The following is a 16142-nucleotide window of genomic DNA, read 5'->3' on the forward strand; positions in this document are numbered from 1 at the left end:
AGCCACTTTAGAGGTTCCTTGTTCGCCAATTCGTACGCGGCGTATCAATTAGTACGCATATCAGAGGAAGGGGAAACTAATCCAAAATACAAAAAATTGAGCTGCGGTGTAAAAAGTTAACTATTGTCAAAATGAATTAATGTTGTTGTTGTGAGTACGAATTAGCAGGTGCGTACAGATTGGCGAACATTCCCTATATAAAAGACAAAGGGGAACTGTTCACGATGAATATACAGTGGGTTTGAGTGTGTGTGTGTGTGTGTGTGTGTGTGTGTGTGTGTGTGTGTGTGTGTGCGGACATTTTTATATTCTATACGTTTTGGTGATAAACTTGGCTACGTTGATTTTTCTTTTTTCTTTATCGTCTCAATTACGTTTCCTATTAGCACAGCCAGCTTCTTAATCATTCCTTTCCGTGTACCGTTGTTATTATGTAAGTTTCGAAAATAATGTACCTGACGTCGAAAACTGTGTACATAAATAAAAAATAAAAAGTGAAATCGAAAAAAAACTATGGCGTATGATTTTCGTGTTTCAAATTCATCTGTTAAAAAGTAAATATATGAACGATTGCGGAGTTCTGTTTTGTTTTTACATCAGAAGTACTCAAGGGTAAACATTAAACAACAGGGACATTAATAAAAAATAGAAATAAAGAAATTCAGAAAGTAAAACAAAACTACGGGGATAAAAACGCAAAAACAAGTGATAAACATATAAATTAAGAAACTGAACAACGGGAAAAAGTCTACAAAGAAAACAAGAGAAAATGTGATCAAGAAATAAATCAAAATAATCAAGTAAAGAAAATAACAGGAAAAAATAAAAATAAAAAGTTGAAAAGAAATGTATCAAGTAAAACGATCTCTGTAGACTAACTATCTCACTTCCCCAGCCAGTTAAGTCAGTCTGGAGGGAAAAGGGAGGAAAGGGGAAGAAGAGAAGACTCGGCGATGCTAAGGGCCAGTTTTACAGTCCAATACACTACGTTCGTAAGCTCCCGAACCAAACACAAAACACGATCAAAACTCCTTGTAGGCCTAGTGTTTGGCGTTGATATAAAAAGGAGAAGGAAATTTTAGGAAACCACACAGGGAAGCTCTTTATTAGTATCTGGTATTGAGTAGAAATACCGGATCACTGTGGAGAATATAGTTTGGTTTGGGCGCTTAGAATGACACGGTGTTGGACTGTGGAACTGACCATAAAGCTGGAACATCAGGGTCAGTATCCGTAAAGCAGCTGTTACGTTCAACGACCCAGATGGATACTTTTATGAATACGGACTTGTGTATGTTTACGTGTTGTTACGACATATCGTCACCTTCGTAAACAAACCGCCAAAGTCATTATTTTTTACTTTACAGGAAATCAGAAAAGAATTGTCATTATCTCATTTGGCTTAAGATTTAGACAGAAATGAAAAGGCCAATTCTAGAACACTCAAACCCTGAATGGTGAAGGCAACTATACGAAAATGGGCGTCACATGTTGAAAAATTGATGTAAACAAAAACCTGGAAATCGAGGAAAAATGACTTAGGCGATTATTTTACGAGGGTGACGTTATGAGGAGGTTGGTGTCTGATTTTATTAACTTAAGACACCATGAGGTAATGAGATGAATAGTTGAACGAGTGATAAAATGAAGTAGGTTCAGAATCCTCATTTCCACTTTGTTTTGGTAAGGAGATTCAGCTTATAAGTAAGTTCGGATAAATTAAACATCAAGACACTTAAGGTTTATATATGAAATTAGTTCGTGTCGAGGTGGCCGAAACATAAACAACGGGGGAAAAGCCCACAAAAAAAGATGATAAAAAAAGATTAGATAAAAACAACAACAACAACAGGGGGAAAAAAAAGCCCAAAGAAAATGAAAGAAAAAAATGATAAAAAAAATAAATCAAGTGAGCAAAAAACAACGGCGGGAAAAAAAAAATCTGCAAACAACACAAAAGAAAAAGTGATCAAGAAATAAATCAAATAATCAAGTAAAAAAATAACAGAAAAAAAGTTACCGCGTGTATAGCCAACAGGGAAGGAGCTTAGCGTGTAAGTTCGGAAAATCAAACATCGAGAGACTCAAAGTTTATAAATAATGAATTCGAAAGTGTAGACAGCCTCCCCGACCTGCACAAGCCTGCGGGCACGTCCTTATTACAATACTGATGCAAGTCGCAGAGAAAAACAGATCGTGGCGAGTGACTTTATACAACCTAAACAGACGAATGGTGACAGTGGTTTTAATGGGACATATTTGTACGCCAATTTGTACGCTCCGTGCCAGACAGTACTTGTGTGGGGGAAAAATATGAGTCCGTTAATTTTAATCCATTGGTCTTTTGGTATAATTTCATGAACTTTAGATTTCTTTTTTTGTTTGTTTGTTTGTTTGTTTGTAAATTTTGTGAGGTGATTATATTTTCCTGGTTGCAAGAATTCGAATTAGGATCTTTTGACAAGTTCGAAATTCGGATTAATGGATTTTTACATAATTGGAAAACTGAAAAAAAGTTTGCCCAGAGAACGTATTTTTTCATCCTGTTCATATTCCATCCTTCAGCTAAATTTCCCATGGTATTTTCCCCCTTGGTCTGCGTACAAAATGGAATGGTGCGTACGAGCTGGCATGCATACTCTGCCTGGCGAGGTAGGCACAGAAAAAAACAGGGGTGTGGAGTCGGATTTAAAAATTTCCGACTCCGACTTCGACTCCGGCTCCAGCCAAAAGTAGCCGACTCCACCGACTCCGACTCCTCACCCCTGGAAAATACTACGACAGTCTCTTTACATCAAGTGATTTTGCGCATATTACAAGCTCTTCCTTCCTCCTCCCTTGCCATCAGTTCCCACACTATCAGTCAGTCAGACCAAACCCACTACAAGCTTTCTATAAACCACTCTAACCGATTAATGGCTACATCGAACGTGTCATTTTTTACTGATAATGGTGTGGCGCAAATAGGCCTAGAAAAACGCAATTTGAAGATGTGGAATTCAACGAAGGCAAAAAGTTTAGAAGCAGCCGTTGGTTTTTAAGTTGGTAATAACTGGTAATTTTTTTTTTTTTTTACAACAAAGGAGACAGCTCAAGGGCACACAAAAAAAGGAAACAATAATAAGAAAAAGCCCGCTACTCGCTGCTCTTAAAAAAAATAAAAAAAATAAAAATAAATAAATCAAGAGGTGGCCGAAAGAGAGGTCAATTTCGGGAGGAGAGGTGTCCTGATACCCTCATCTCTTAGTAAGGGAGAGCTTGGAATACTGTCACTTGTTCGTCCGACTCTTCATATAATTCCTGCACAACATTCAGTACCTTCTTGCCAAGCTGAGACACGTGAGGTTTTTGTAGACCATGGAGACTGACTGACTGAGAAGCGTCCAGAGACAACCAGTATTTTGTATAGCACTGAAACTCATGACTGCAGACCTAACAGTAAATATATGGGTTATATTATAAGACACTTCGCTGCCCAAGAACACATATTTAACAAGGCTTTCGTAGGAGTTGTGGGCATTTCCAGTAGTAGTTTTATGACCCTGGTGGTAGTGAGACCCTTCCTCTGTACCGTGAACCTCAAGAAACACTCATTAAAACCCGACTGACCCCCTCTTTGACCTTTATGAACAGCTGATGTGAGAAGCGGAAGTGCCTTATAATACCGACCTTATAAGACTCTCGACTGTACACTTTCCAAAGAACGAACGGCCAAGACTGAATGCCTTATGACAGTCTCGAACCATAGAGTGAATAGTGATATTTTTTTTTCCTTAAAGTAGAAAGCGATTAGTCTCGAGAACCTCTTCGTTAAACATGGGTCGATATCTGACACACACACACACACACACACACACACACACACGAGGAAGTGGGGGACAATCAATATCCAATTACAGCGGCGACAGCTCACCTTCCCACCTGTAAGGACGCCCGTTAGTCACGCCGCCTCCCTCTGATGTCTCACACAACGACACACGTGGAGGCGGCGAGAGGGACAGTCGGCCAGGAAACTCAACCCTGCACCTTAACATGAAGTAATACGAAAACGACTAAAGATATTTGCCTTTTATATTCGGTAGCGACCATTCTCTTAATCGTTCGTTCATTTTCTACTCTACCGGTCCTATGATGGCTTATACAGTTGTACAGACAAGAGAGTCCCCTAATTAACTGACACACATTTGCATTCTGACAGAGGACGTTAGAAGGGTTTATAGGAGTACATGACACGGTTCGGCAGTGTCTATGGGGAACGAACGAAACGAAGAGACAGACCAGGAGGCCGACGAACGAACGAAGCGAAGAGGAACAAACCAGGAGACGTCCTCGCCAAGGCCGGTGTGAACAGGTTTGCCAGCCAGCTTGGGTTTCGTGCCCGCGTGACGTGACCACACTCGCCCGTATTGCAAACTCTCCCCACTCAGTACTTTCCCTTGAGGTCAGATCCAATATCAGTGTGCCAGACCCGGTCCTCAACGAGTTTTCTATGAAGCACTAGTATGGGTTTATGACTACATCCATCATACTAATTTTCTCTTGGGAATAGCACAGCACAAATAGGCCCAGAAAAATGTCATTGGAAGTGAGGTGTGAGGAAGGTAACTATGGCAAAACACTGATTCAAACCACCGTTGCTCTTGAGTTGTAAGTAATTCACATCTCATTGAGAGATAGAAATATGGCCGAATGACTCAGGGAAACTACAGTATGACAACGTGAATGTCTCGGCGGAGAGGGACAAAAATAGTCTCACATTATACCATTACCTAAGCCGAGTAAAACATTCTGCAACAGTACCATTTCTTTATAATACTCTCCAAATCAACACACTATAGTTAACTGGGAGACTATTAAGGCAGTGGTTCCCACACTTCTGGTTACGGCCCTAAATACAGTCTTGACCTGGAACATATAGTATTTATTTCCAATTATTTTTATAGGTTATACTTTCAGATATTTATGAAATTATCCTCCGCCCCCTCGCTGTCTGCTCGGCGGACGGGTAGTATACGTGAATGCTACTCGTATAACGTGCCGTATTGTATGTGTATGTGTGCCTTAATACAAAGCTACTTTTGTTAATATGTGTTTAGGAAAATCTTCATGATGTCCTTCGGGAGTAATTCAACTATATTACTGAAAAATCTAAATTTGACCTAACTGCGATTTAAAAAATCGGCCATTATAGTATGATATAGTTATAATTATGTCTTTTTTCCGAGACCCTCCAGCGTCCCTTAGAGGTACTCATGGGTTTGGGAACCGCTGCAATAGGGAATGAGGTTATGTGGGCCTAAGATCTAAGCTGGCTGGAAGACCTGCACAGACCCTGAACGAAACGAGGGCAAACAGACCAAAACCAGGAGACGCCTTAATTAACGTGCCTCGACCGACCGACTACATGGAATGGATTCAAACGAGGAATATTGACCGAAACTTTCCGACGCTCGAAACTCCACCAGCTTAACCCAAAAATAAGTTCCTATAGATGTACATACGCTAAGTGAGATCCGATAAAGATACTAATGCTTCCATATGCTTGCCTACCCATACAAGGAGAGGAAGACCTTATAAGAATGAGGGTTGGGTGATCAGGTCTACGCTAAACGACTCTGTTCTAAGGGAAGGAAGAGGAGAAGGACTAGACGAGGATTTAGGGGAGGGTCAGAGGGACTTGTAGAGGGTCGAAAGAGGGCAAACTTTGGGAGTCAGCTTGAGGTAGTAGAGGCAGGTGTGGTGAGGGGTGTGGTGAGGGGTGTGATGAGGGAGGATGAGTGGTGTGGTGAACAGTAGTACGTAGAAGTCAGAGTAGTGGATTTAGGGTGATGTGGCAGTGGTGAATGGGATGAGGATTATGGGATGGAAAGGAGAGGTATGGGATGGATCTAGGAAGGGGAAGGAGATAGAAGACTGACAGAAGTGGATAGGACGAAGGTTATAGGATGCGAAAGAGGTAATGAGAGAACTGGATGAAATAAAAGGAAGGAAATTAAGGATAACTGGGTGGATGAGGTCGTGATAGTGGTGGTGGAGTGGCAAGGACATGATACAGAGAGTGGATGGAAGAAGTAGAACAGGACTGGATGATGGAAAGGAAAGGAAAATCATAAGAAGTAGATGAAAGGAAGAGGAATAATGGGGAAGAAAGAAGGGGATGGAGGGGAATAGAATAGAATGAAGAGAACTAAATGGAAGGGAGGAAGAATAATAAGATGATAAATGGATAAGGAAGTAGTAGTAGTAGTAGTAGTAGTAGTAGTAGTAGTGATGGAAAGAACCTCATGGAATAGGAATCATGGAATGGGTACGAGAGATAAGAGGAGAGGAGTGAATAAGGAATAGAGAGAAAGATAAAAAAAGGGAGAGACAGAGACTAGACGTTCGAAAGAGAGGGAAAGTATTGGAAAACGAGAGAAAAAAGAGACTAAAGGGAGGGGAGTATAAGGGGAGGATAATGGGAGAAATAGCATGAAAAGAAAAAAAAAGAGAGAGAGAGATGCGTACACGTTAAAAATAGGAAGGCAGGAGTGAGCTAGGAGTAAAAAGAAAGAGAGAGAAAGAGAATATGAGCATAGGCCTTACTAAGAAGAGGAGTGCATAAGGAGTAGTGAGTAAGGGAGTGAATGAAAATAGGCGTTACTATGATGAGGAGAGGAATGGATAAGGAAGAGTAAGAAAGAGAGAGAGAAAGAGAATAGGCGTTACTAAGAAGAGGAGAGGAGGGGATACGGATTAGCGAGAAAGGGAGAAAAAGAGGTACAAAGATTAGGCGTTCCTGAGCTTGGTGGAGTAGCCGCTCTGGTCCAGCCACTCCACGATGACCTCATAGTTGGTCCGCATCCAGGCTATGTTGACCTTGGTGCGCTCGATGACCTGTTGCACGGCGCGAGAGGCGGAGTCTAGGTCGTCCAGGTGCTCGCGGTGAAAGGCCCGAAGCTGCAGGAGGAGGAGGGGAAGGCAGCGTTGATGTGTTTGTTTGTTTGTCTTGGGTTTCATTAAGGGTAGGGGTCTCTCGCGCGCTCTCGCTCTCTCTCTCTGTCTGCCTCCCTCTATATCTCTCTGTCTCTCTATCAGTGTCTATCTATCTGCCTATCTATCTATCCAGTTATTTAATTTTACCTCTTCCTCCATTCGCACCATTCCTGTCACACTACTACTATTACTACTACTACTACTACTACTACTACTACTACTTTACCTCCTTCAGCTGCAGATGGGTGTTGAAACTCCTGGTGGCCGACTTAATGAGGCGAGACTTGGCCTTGCCGTAGCTTGGAAGGGAAAGAGGCGACTGTCAGTGTGTGGGAGGAGGGGACGGAAGGGGGGTTGTGTGTGAGGGGGGCGGGTTATGTGTGTGGCGGGAGGAGGGGGGGGGATCTTGTGTGTGTGTGTGTGTGTGTGTGTGTGTGTGTGTGTGTGTGTGTGTGTGTGTGTATAACAGCTACGTAATATCATTTCTACAGTGTGCACTCTAAACATTTTTTTTTTTAACATACATAGTTAGATTATAATGTGTGGTCAGTAAACCTATTTATGTATCTATCATTCTATTTAGCCTCCTGTCCATTTATTTATCTATCAATCTATCCATCTATCTGTATATTCATCTATTTATCTGTTTATCAGTGTGTACGTACATTATAATATAAAGAAAAGTGTTCAAACAGACTTGAAAACACACACACACACACACACACACACACACACACACACAAGAAAAGGTCCACGCAGCACAGCACCCAAACAGCCCAGCCCCAGCCACGCCAGACTCACAACTCGTAGATGTCGTGCCAGCGGTCCTGCAGGAAAGCCCAGGCCAGCGGGCGCCCCACCTCGTTGCTGGCCACCCTCCCGAACACCCGGAAGGCGTCCTGCTTCCTGATGCCACTCTCGGAGCTGAACGCCATCTCCAGATACCTTCAGGAGCGGAGGAAGAAGAGAGTAAGGTCTATATTCCTGAACGTACCGGGCTCCCATCACGACTATTTTCCAAGGAGAATATTAACAGGATTCTCATGGGCGGTTTTTCCCGTTCATGGCGCAGAACTCGTGTAAAACTGTCACTAGGATCATCTATTATCATGAGTCAGTTTGAAAAGGAATTAGGTTACTCTGTCGTCTTATTTACCCCTGACGTTCCTTCCCCTCAGTGGTAGGACACAGGGAGGGATGACTAAGGGCAGGGAAACTGACGCACCTTGAGAGAATCCAGCTGTTCATCGATTGTCATGAGTCAGTTGGAAGTGGAATTAGGTAACTCTGTTGTCTTATTTACCCCTGACGTTCCTTCCCCTCAGAGGCAGGACACAGGGAGGGATGACTAAGGGGAGGGAAACTGACGCACCTTGAGAGAATCCAGGTGTGCTTGGTGCAGCCCATGGCGGAGAGGAGGCGGTTCTTCTCGGAGCCCACGTTGGCGGTGAGGTACTGCTCCCACGCGAAGTTCCATTCCTCCTCGTCCCCGGCGGCGATGGCGTGGCAGTACACCGTCGACTTGAGGTTTGGGGAGATGATGCTGAAGGAGGAAGGAACGAGAGGAATGAATCTTTTGTACCACGGCTCTTGACCTCTCTTTCGGCCACCTCTTGATTCTTTTTTTTTAGGGGCAGCGAGTAGCGGGCTTTTTTTTTATTATTGTTTCCTTTTTTTGTGCCCTCGAGCTGTCTCCTTTGTCGTAAAAAAAAAAAAAAGTGCGAGTCGAGCAGCAGCACAAGGTCGCGAAACTAACCCTTCGATCACAGCTTGTACATAGAAAGAAAACTAACACCCGAAAGGCGAGAGGCTTTGGGGGCAACAATACAGCAACGTCTATCCTTTCAAGTCTTCGCTCACTGGTGGTGGCTGATCATTTTTTGTGAGAAGTGTACGCACCTGCTGTTATCCGGGTCGGCCATCCAGGCGGCGTAGCTGGCGGCGGCGTTGGCAAGACAGTCCATGTGCTCCAGCTCGCAGGCCCACGACAGCGCCTTCTGCCGCTTGTACTGGTCCAGCAGCGGGTCACTCTCATGGTCGTGGAAGCCCACCAGGTCGTACAGCGGCACCACGATGTCCAGCAGGTACTTCTGGACGGGGGAGTGAGAGACGCCGTCAACACGAGGTAAGACTTTCACTGGCGGTGGGTTATGTCATAGAGTGAAGGACAGCATTCCTATACATGCGACAATGATTCCTAAATACCACAGTCAAATCAGTTTAATTAACCGTCCAATATTCTTTCCACTCATACAAAAGACATGAATAATTAAGTTTTAGATGATAAGTTTTACAATGCCATTATCTATGAGTTCGCGACAGTTTTAGGCACTGGCCGATAAAAAAAAGTGTTCTGAGTACGATAATTGGCAACGCTGGTGAGGGTAAACGGTAGACAGTCAGTATCAAGAGGACTATGGAATTGTATTTAATCACGCTTTTCTAACACCTTTTCCTTTCACTCTATGACAGCAGTGTTGCGAGCATTTTTAAATCTTGTGTCAAACCCTCGGTCTGTTTCCCTCACCGTAAACACAATGGCTCACCTTGAGCGCGCCGTAGCCGCCCGTGCGTGCAAACATCTCCTTCAGGTATGCCAGGTTGTCGATGGCCGCCGCCCAAGGCACCAGCTCGGTCTCGGCGCCTAAATAATTGTACACTCCAAGGGCCGTGCCGTAAGTCATCTGACCTGCACGGTAATGGCAAGTTGAGGACACATAAGTGGAAGTAACGAAGAAAGAAAAAAATGCAACCAGTACACACTCAACTGTTAGCATTTGAAGGAAATTTTCAGTATGACCTGAATTATGTCTGCCTCAAGGTTACTGACTGTTGCAGATGTATGGTGTAAAGTAAGCTTCTCAAAGTGTTGTGTTTGTGAGGTGAAACAACTATAACATTAGTCCCAAGGTTCCCACCCACCGGCCTTGGCGAGGTTCATGACGTCATCAATGATCTGCGCCCTGTTGACCGTGTGGATGGCGCTGTGGTCGTTGAGCAGCTGCTGGATGAGCAGGTTCCAGTTGTGCTGGTCGTAGTTGACCCTGTAGTAGCTGGTCTGCTGCAGGTTGAAGATGACCCACTGGTCCTTGGGGGGCAGGCCTTTGACGGTGACCTGCGCCTCCGAGTCCTTCATCCACACCTGGGGCTCCGTCTGGCTGAAGTCCGGCCGCTGCTGGCCCGTGTAGGTCAGCGGCACCCACCACTTGTAGTCGTGCGTGTCCTCGGCGCTGTCGTCCTTCACCAGCAGGAACCGCTCCTGCCGGGCCCAGCGGAACAGTGGTGAGCTGTGGTCGCGGCGCCGCTGACAGCCGCCACGCCCCCCGCGTCCGCCACACACTCACCTGGGAGACGCTGGCCGAGGTGCCGTCGGGGCTCCGCTCCACCCTGATGACGGGGTAGCCCATCTGCAGCGTCCACGTGTCCATGATGGCCTTGACGCTCAGCTCCGGCGGCAGCGTGCCCACCGCGTGCGCCGCCTCCGTCAGGTGCCGCCACAGGTCGTCCTGCTCCGCGTTGTCGTACTTGCTGGGAACAAAGGCACTCGCTTTAGAAACCTGAGCAGTGTTGCTGTTGGCATAGTGAAACGACAGAAAGGCAGCGAGTCACTTACAAAGCTTCTAAATAGGTGCTGAGGCCACGCCTGAAGGCCACCTCCGTCAGGAAATGGTTCATCATTCGGATGATGGAAGCTCCTGAAATGTACATTTTAATATCTGTATAGCTTGCATAAACATAACTAAGAGTTCATTGATATACAGTCAGTTTATCAGTTTTCAAAGACTCATTTACTTCCTATGAAACTTAATAATTTCTATTGCATATACACACCCACGCACGCAAGCAATCACACACTTATACGCAAGCTCGCACACACGCAAACAAATAAGCATACACACACACACACACACACACACACACACACACACCTTTGGCGTATGATATCCTGTCAAAGATCTGACTGATCTCGTCCGGGTGGCCCACGGGGATGCTGATGGGGTGCGAGGACTCTAGACTGTCCAGCCCAAACACGATGTGCAGTTCGTTAAGCACGAACTGCTCCATCACCTGCCACGACGGCTCCACCTGCACCCGGGACAAACCCCATGGTGAGCCTGACTCTGAATCTCAACATGAATCATACGTTGCGAAAAGAAACAAGCTTCTAGTGTAGACAGCTTTGTTATTCAAGGATAAGAATCGGTGCAGGTTGTTACTCACGTGATTCACGCCGATGTACTCCACGTAGGAGGCGAATCCCTCGTTGAGCCACAGGTCCGTCCACCAACTGGGCGTCACCAGGTTGCCAAACCACTGGTGCGCCAACTCGTGCGCCACCACCGCCGCCACGTACTGCTTGTTGGAGGCCGCCGACACCCGCGCGTCGTACAGCATGGCTGTCTCTCTACACAAAGGGGGCCATGAGTGACGATGGCATCAGAGACGCAGAGTCATAACACGGACAACTGTTGCTGTAAAGGTGACTTACCTGTACGTTATGAGGCCCCAGTTCTCCATGGCGCCGGCGGAAAAGTCTGGAATGGCAATCATGTCCTGCTTGGGCAGCGGGTACGACTGGTTGAAGTACTCCTCGAAGTACAGGAGGATGGGCGGCCCGACCTGCCGGGCAAACTCTGCCTGCTGGATGGCCGACTCCCGCGCCCACACTGCCGAAGACATGTCCTCAACACCTCACCCGAGAGTAACTTCCTATCAGCATGTGGCTAATACACTGTATGTATAGAGGACTTTTATCATGCCTTAAAAACTTCACCCTACAGTTTCCGCCCTACAACAGGACTCCTGGGCTGCTGAAGAGAGGAACTTTTTCTGCTCACCCCTGAAGAGGGTCTTGTTGTTGGGTGTTGTGGAGAGGTTGGCGAAGTCCGACACGACGAAGGCCACGAGGTAGGTGGACATGGGCACGGTGGTGTCATAGTGGTCCCACACCCAGCCCTTCTGATTGGCCCTGCCGATGAAAGTGAATTTTGTGGGTGACAGGACAAAGCTATTTAAACGCATAACACACTCGCGCCATGATTTCCAAACCATTATCATCTGCACTAACATGGGAATGGTCTCGATGATGGGCATGTTGGAGATGGTGGTCATGTTCAGCTGCCGCCCCAAGTACACCTCGAAAGTCGCCTTGAGCGCCGGCTCGTCGAAGCACGGGAAGGCCCGCCGCGCGTCCGTCGCCTGGAACTGCGTCACGCCCATCGCCCTGAGGCAGAAGAGTGATCAGCAAGACCCGCGCCTCAATAATTCAAGGGATGCATTGACGCGAACGCTATCTCTTTCCCAGTCGCGCATTGCTGCAAGAGGTCGCTAAAACATAAAACTCTTTGGGAACTATAAATTTACACGAATTTACATATTTAACGTTTTCAAGGCTACTTGTTCAGCTGGTCCACCATAGGTGTATCTTGAAAGTATTTTAATTTAATCCTTTGGTGACCATTCAACTCGAAACATTATAAACGAATGCACCAATGAAAGGCCACAAAGACCACCTAAGGGGACCCTGAGGAGAATTACTTAACGTGGTGATGAGAGAAAAAGAGAAAGAAAGAAAGAAAGAAAGAAAGGAAAAGGAAGAGAGAGAGAGAGAGAGAGAGAGAGAGAGAGAGAGAGAAAGAAAGAAAGAAAGAAAGAAAGAAAGAAAGACAGACAGACAAGACAGACAGACAGATAGACAGACAGACAAAGAGAAATAGAAAGAAGAGAAAGAGAACGACAAAGAAAAAAAGACTAAGAAAGAGAACTTGAAAGAGAAAGAAAAAGAAAAAGACTAAAAAAGAGAAAAAAGAAAAAGTAAGAAAAAGAAAGAGAAAAAAGAAGCAAAAAGAGAAAGAGAGAGAAAAAGAGAAAGCTAAATAGACACCCACTTCTCCGTGCCGTCAGCGTCTCTGTAGGTGGACCTGTAGAAGCCGTGCAGCTGGTCGTTGAGGTGACCCTCGAAGGCCATGGAGAGGATGTACTTCTGGCCCTCCAGCAGCGGCTCCTCCAGGTGGGCCAGGTAGAACTGCTTATCGTGGTCGTACTCGTGCTTCCGGATCTTGAGGCTCGGCCCGTCCAGGTCCTCGGGGGTCGTCACCTAGAAAGACACACCCATAGATAAATAGATAGATAGAGAGAGAGATAGAGATAGATAGATAGATAGAGACACACAGAGAGAGAGAGAGAGAGAGAGAGAATGTCGCACGTGTAAAGAATATACTCAAGGAATTCTATGATGACAAAAACAGGACAAAGCAACAGATCCAGCAACAACAACAACAACAAAAAACTCCACTCCTACCCTGATGGTGTCGTTGTGGGTGATGATGTCGGCGATGTGGAGGGTGATGTTGGTCGTGGCCTCCAGCACCTCCATCTCCACCTCCACGTAGCCCAGGATGCTCAGGTTGCCGTTGATGAGCGGCTGCAGCTTCACCAGGTAGTGTAGCGGACGCAGGGATCGCGGGAGGCGCACGTCCAGCTCCTCCTCTTGGGGCGTCACGGTGTTGGGGACGCTGAAGGTGGTGGGAGGAATGAAAGAAGGGGAGGAGGAGAAAGGGAAGGGGCTGGTGGTGGCGGGGCCCTTAACACTGCCTAGTTTTCTGGTGGTGCAGTTGATGCGTCTGCGGCCCTGAGGCGTCTTCCGCACGTTGGGCTGAAAGGAGGAAGGAATGGGAAGCGTCACTCATGTTTATACGGCACAAAACCGAATGTCAAGATTATTTTTCTTGCACCCATGAAGAAAAAAAATCATTTAAACGTTTCTGCCTTCAAAAATTCAGATTGATGTTATTTTCTGAAGTGATTACATCCTGTCCTCAAGAATTCGGACATTAAGATTTTCTCACAGTAGAATTCGGATTAATGAACAGTTGTTACTATACAGCCATGAATGAGAGTGTTCAAGCCCTATTCTAACGACCAAGACATGTGGACATTGGATATCCTTATTTGGACACCAGATAGACAAGGGGGGAGTGAAGCGTAATTATCATACACGGGTTATTGGAAGAGAGGAAAGAAACGCCAAAAACAACTAAAAAAACATGATAATAAATAAGAAAACCACAAAAGAAACGCAGCTGCAAAGGCTATTACACACACACACACACACACACACACACACACACACACACACACACACACACACACACACACACACACACACACACACACAGCCCCCTTCCCCGTCCCCCCACCTCCCCCAAACACACATATTCCTATTTCTGAAGGTATCAAGTTACAGTCTGGGTTCACACTGAGTCACGGATATACTGAAAGGAAGAAAAAAAAAAAGATACATAAAATAAAATCGGAGAGAAGCACGGAGGGAGGAAGGAAGGAAGGAAGACGGGAGGAGCGGAAGGAAAAGTCGGTAAGTTTGGGAGGAATCGAGGAGAAAGAAATCGGGGAGGAATGAGAGAAATTACTTGGAGGAAAGAGGAAAGGGCAAAGAGAAAAAAAGGGGGGGAAGGTGAAGGAGAAGGAGGAGGAGGAGGAGGGGGAGGAGGGGGAGGAGGAAGAAGAACAAGAGGAGGAGGAGGAAGAAGAAGGAGAAGAACAAGAAGAACGATGAGGAGGAAGAGGAAGGGAGGAGGAGGAAGAAGAAGAACGAGAGGAGGAGGAGGAAGGAGAAGAAGAACAAGAAGAACAATGAGGAAGAGGGGGAATACGAAGAAGAACAAGAGGAGGAGGAAAAGGGAGGAGAAGAACAAGAAGAACGATGAGGAGGGGGAAGAGGAGGAAGAAGAACAAGAGGATGAGGAAGAAGGAGAAGAGCAAGAAAAACGATGAGGATGAGGAGGGGGAGGAGGAAGAAGAAGAACAAGAACAACAAGAATAAGAACAAGAAGAAAACCAAGAACAACAAGGAGAAGAAGAAGAACAAAAGGAGAACCAAGAAGGAAAGAAGGAGGAAAATCATTGACAGACGAAGAAGAAAAGACGAAGAACATGAAACAAAACAAGGAAAAAAATGAAGAAACACAAATCCAGACAAAAAACAACAGATAAAACAAACAACAAACACAACCAGACACCAACACAACCCTCACCCACCTGAACTCTGGGTAACAAAACATCACTTTCCGTCTGTCTGTCGTGGGGGGCGCAGTAGTAGACCAGGAGCCCGGTAGCCACCAACCCGCACGCGAAGGCCACTGCAAGAAGGACTCCAAGGCCCCTCCCGACGAAGCATCCTTTATTTTTGGTGCAGGAGGAGGTGGTTGTGGTGGTGTGGTTGTGAGGGTGGTGGTTACTGTTGCTCGCCTCCATTGCTGAAAAATCCCCTGGTGCTTCTGTTCCGCCTCCTCCTTCGCCTCCTACTCCTACATCTTCTCCTCCTTCTCCTCCTCCTCCGCCGCCTCCACCAAGCAGGGACTTAGCCATGCAGATGCAACCACCCTTAGCGTTTTCTTCAATTTGAGTGCTTCTTTGCTTCTCTTTTTCTTTTCTTTTTTTAATCTATTTCTCTATTCCTTTTTTCCCTCTCTTCCTCTTTTCCTTCGTTTCCTTTTTACTCTCTCTCTCTCTCTCTCTCTCTCTCTCTCTCTCTCTCTCTCTCTCTCTCTCTCTCTATCTCTCTCTCTCTCTCTCTCTCTCTCTCTCTCTCTCTCTCTCTCTCTCTCTCTCTCTCTCTCTCTCTCTCTCTCTCTCTCTCTCTCTCTCTCTCTCTCTCTCTCTCTCTCTCTCTCTCTCTCTCTCTCTCTCTCTCTCTCTCTCTCCTTCTTCTGTGCTAATTCTTTGTATCTTTTCCTTCACACCTCCACCTCCTCCTCTTCTTTTTCGTCTTCCTCACTTCTCTTCCTTCCTTCCTTCCTTCCTTCCTTCCCTTCTTCTTCGTCTTCCTCCTGAGAGAGAGAGAGAGAGAGAGAGAGAGAGAGAGAGAGAGAGAGAGAGAGAGAGAAGAGGGTGATAACAACTTTAGAGATTATCTGTAAATAAAACAGCTTAAACCTAAAAGAGGCAGAGCTAAAGCTGATGCTGGAATAAACCAAAATTCTCTCTCTCTCTCTCTCTCTCTCTCTCTCTCTCTCTCTCTCTCTCTCTCTCTCTGGCTATTTTTATCAGTTTCCCTCTCTATCTGTTTATTTTTTTACCTTTCTATCAATCTATCCATCTATCTATCTGTCTATCTATCAAGCTAATTACCTTCTAGTCTACTTACC

General features: G+C 45.7%; 1 protein-coding gene across 3 annotated transcripts; it reads right to left on the reverse strand.

Moving 5' to 3' along the window:
- Positions 1–344: 344 nt before the first annotated feature.
- Positions 345–15820, reverse strand: LOC126986920 (aminopeptidase N-like). Of its 3 annotated transcripts, none has more exons than XR_007740029.1 (17): positions 15034–15820; positions 13277–13630; positions 12864–13072; positions 11814–12199; positions 11465–11642; positions 11197–11380; positions 10905–11061; positions 10589–10670; positions 10320–10503; positions 9898–10234; positions 9522–9664; positions 8875–9065; positions 8348–8518; positions 7777–7920; positions 7202–7274; positions 5015–6939; positions 345–4973 (listed from the first exon to the last, which is right to left on the reverse strand). XR_007740029.1 is itself a non-coding variant. In XM_050843431.1 (17 exons), exons 1-17 carry the CDS (start codon positions 15361–15363, stop codon positions 6769–6771), a joined length of 3195 nt encoding a protein of 1064 aa, XP_050699388.1. In that variant the 5' UTR covers positions 15364–15820; the 3' UTR covers positions 345–6768. The 3 variants fall into 3 exon arrangements, 2 of the variants coding, with proteins under 2 accessions (XP_050699388.1, XP_050699387.1); XM_050843431.1 differs by having other exon boundaries at positions 345–6939; positions 11814–11944; positions 12044–12199; XM_050843430.1 differs by having other exon boundaries at positions 345–6939.
- Positions 15821–16142: the final 322 nt, after the last annotated feature.

Source organism: Eriocheir sinensis, chromosome 63 (assembly GCF_024679095.1).
Source record: "Eriocheir sinensis breed Jianghai 21 chromosome 63, ASM2467909v1, whole genome shotgun sequence".
In the NCBI taxonomy this organism is placed as follows: Eukaryota; Metazoa; Arthropoda; class Malacostraca; order Decapoda; family Varunidae; genus Eriocheir; species Eriocheir sinensis.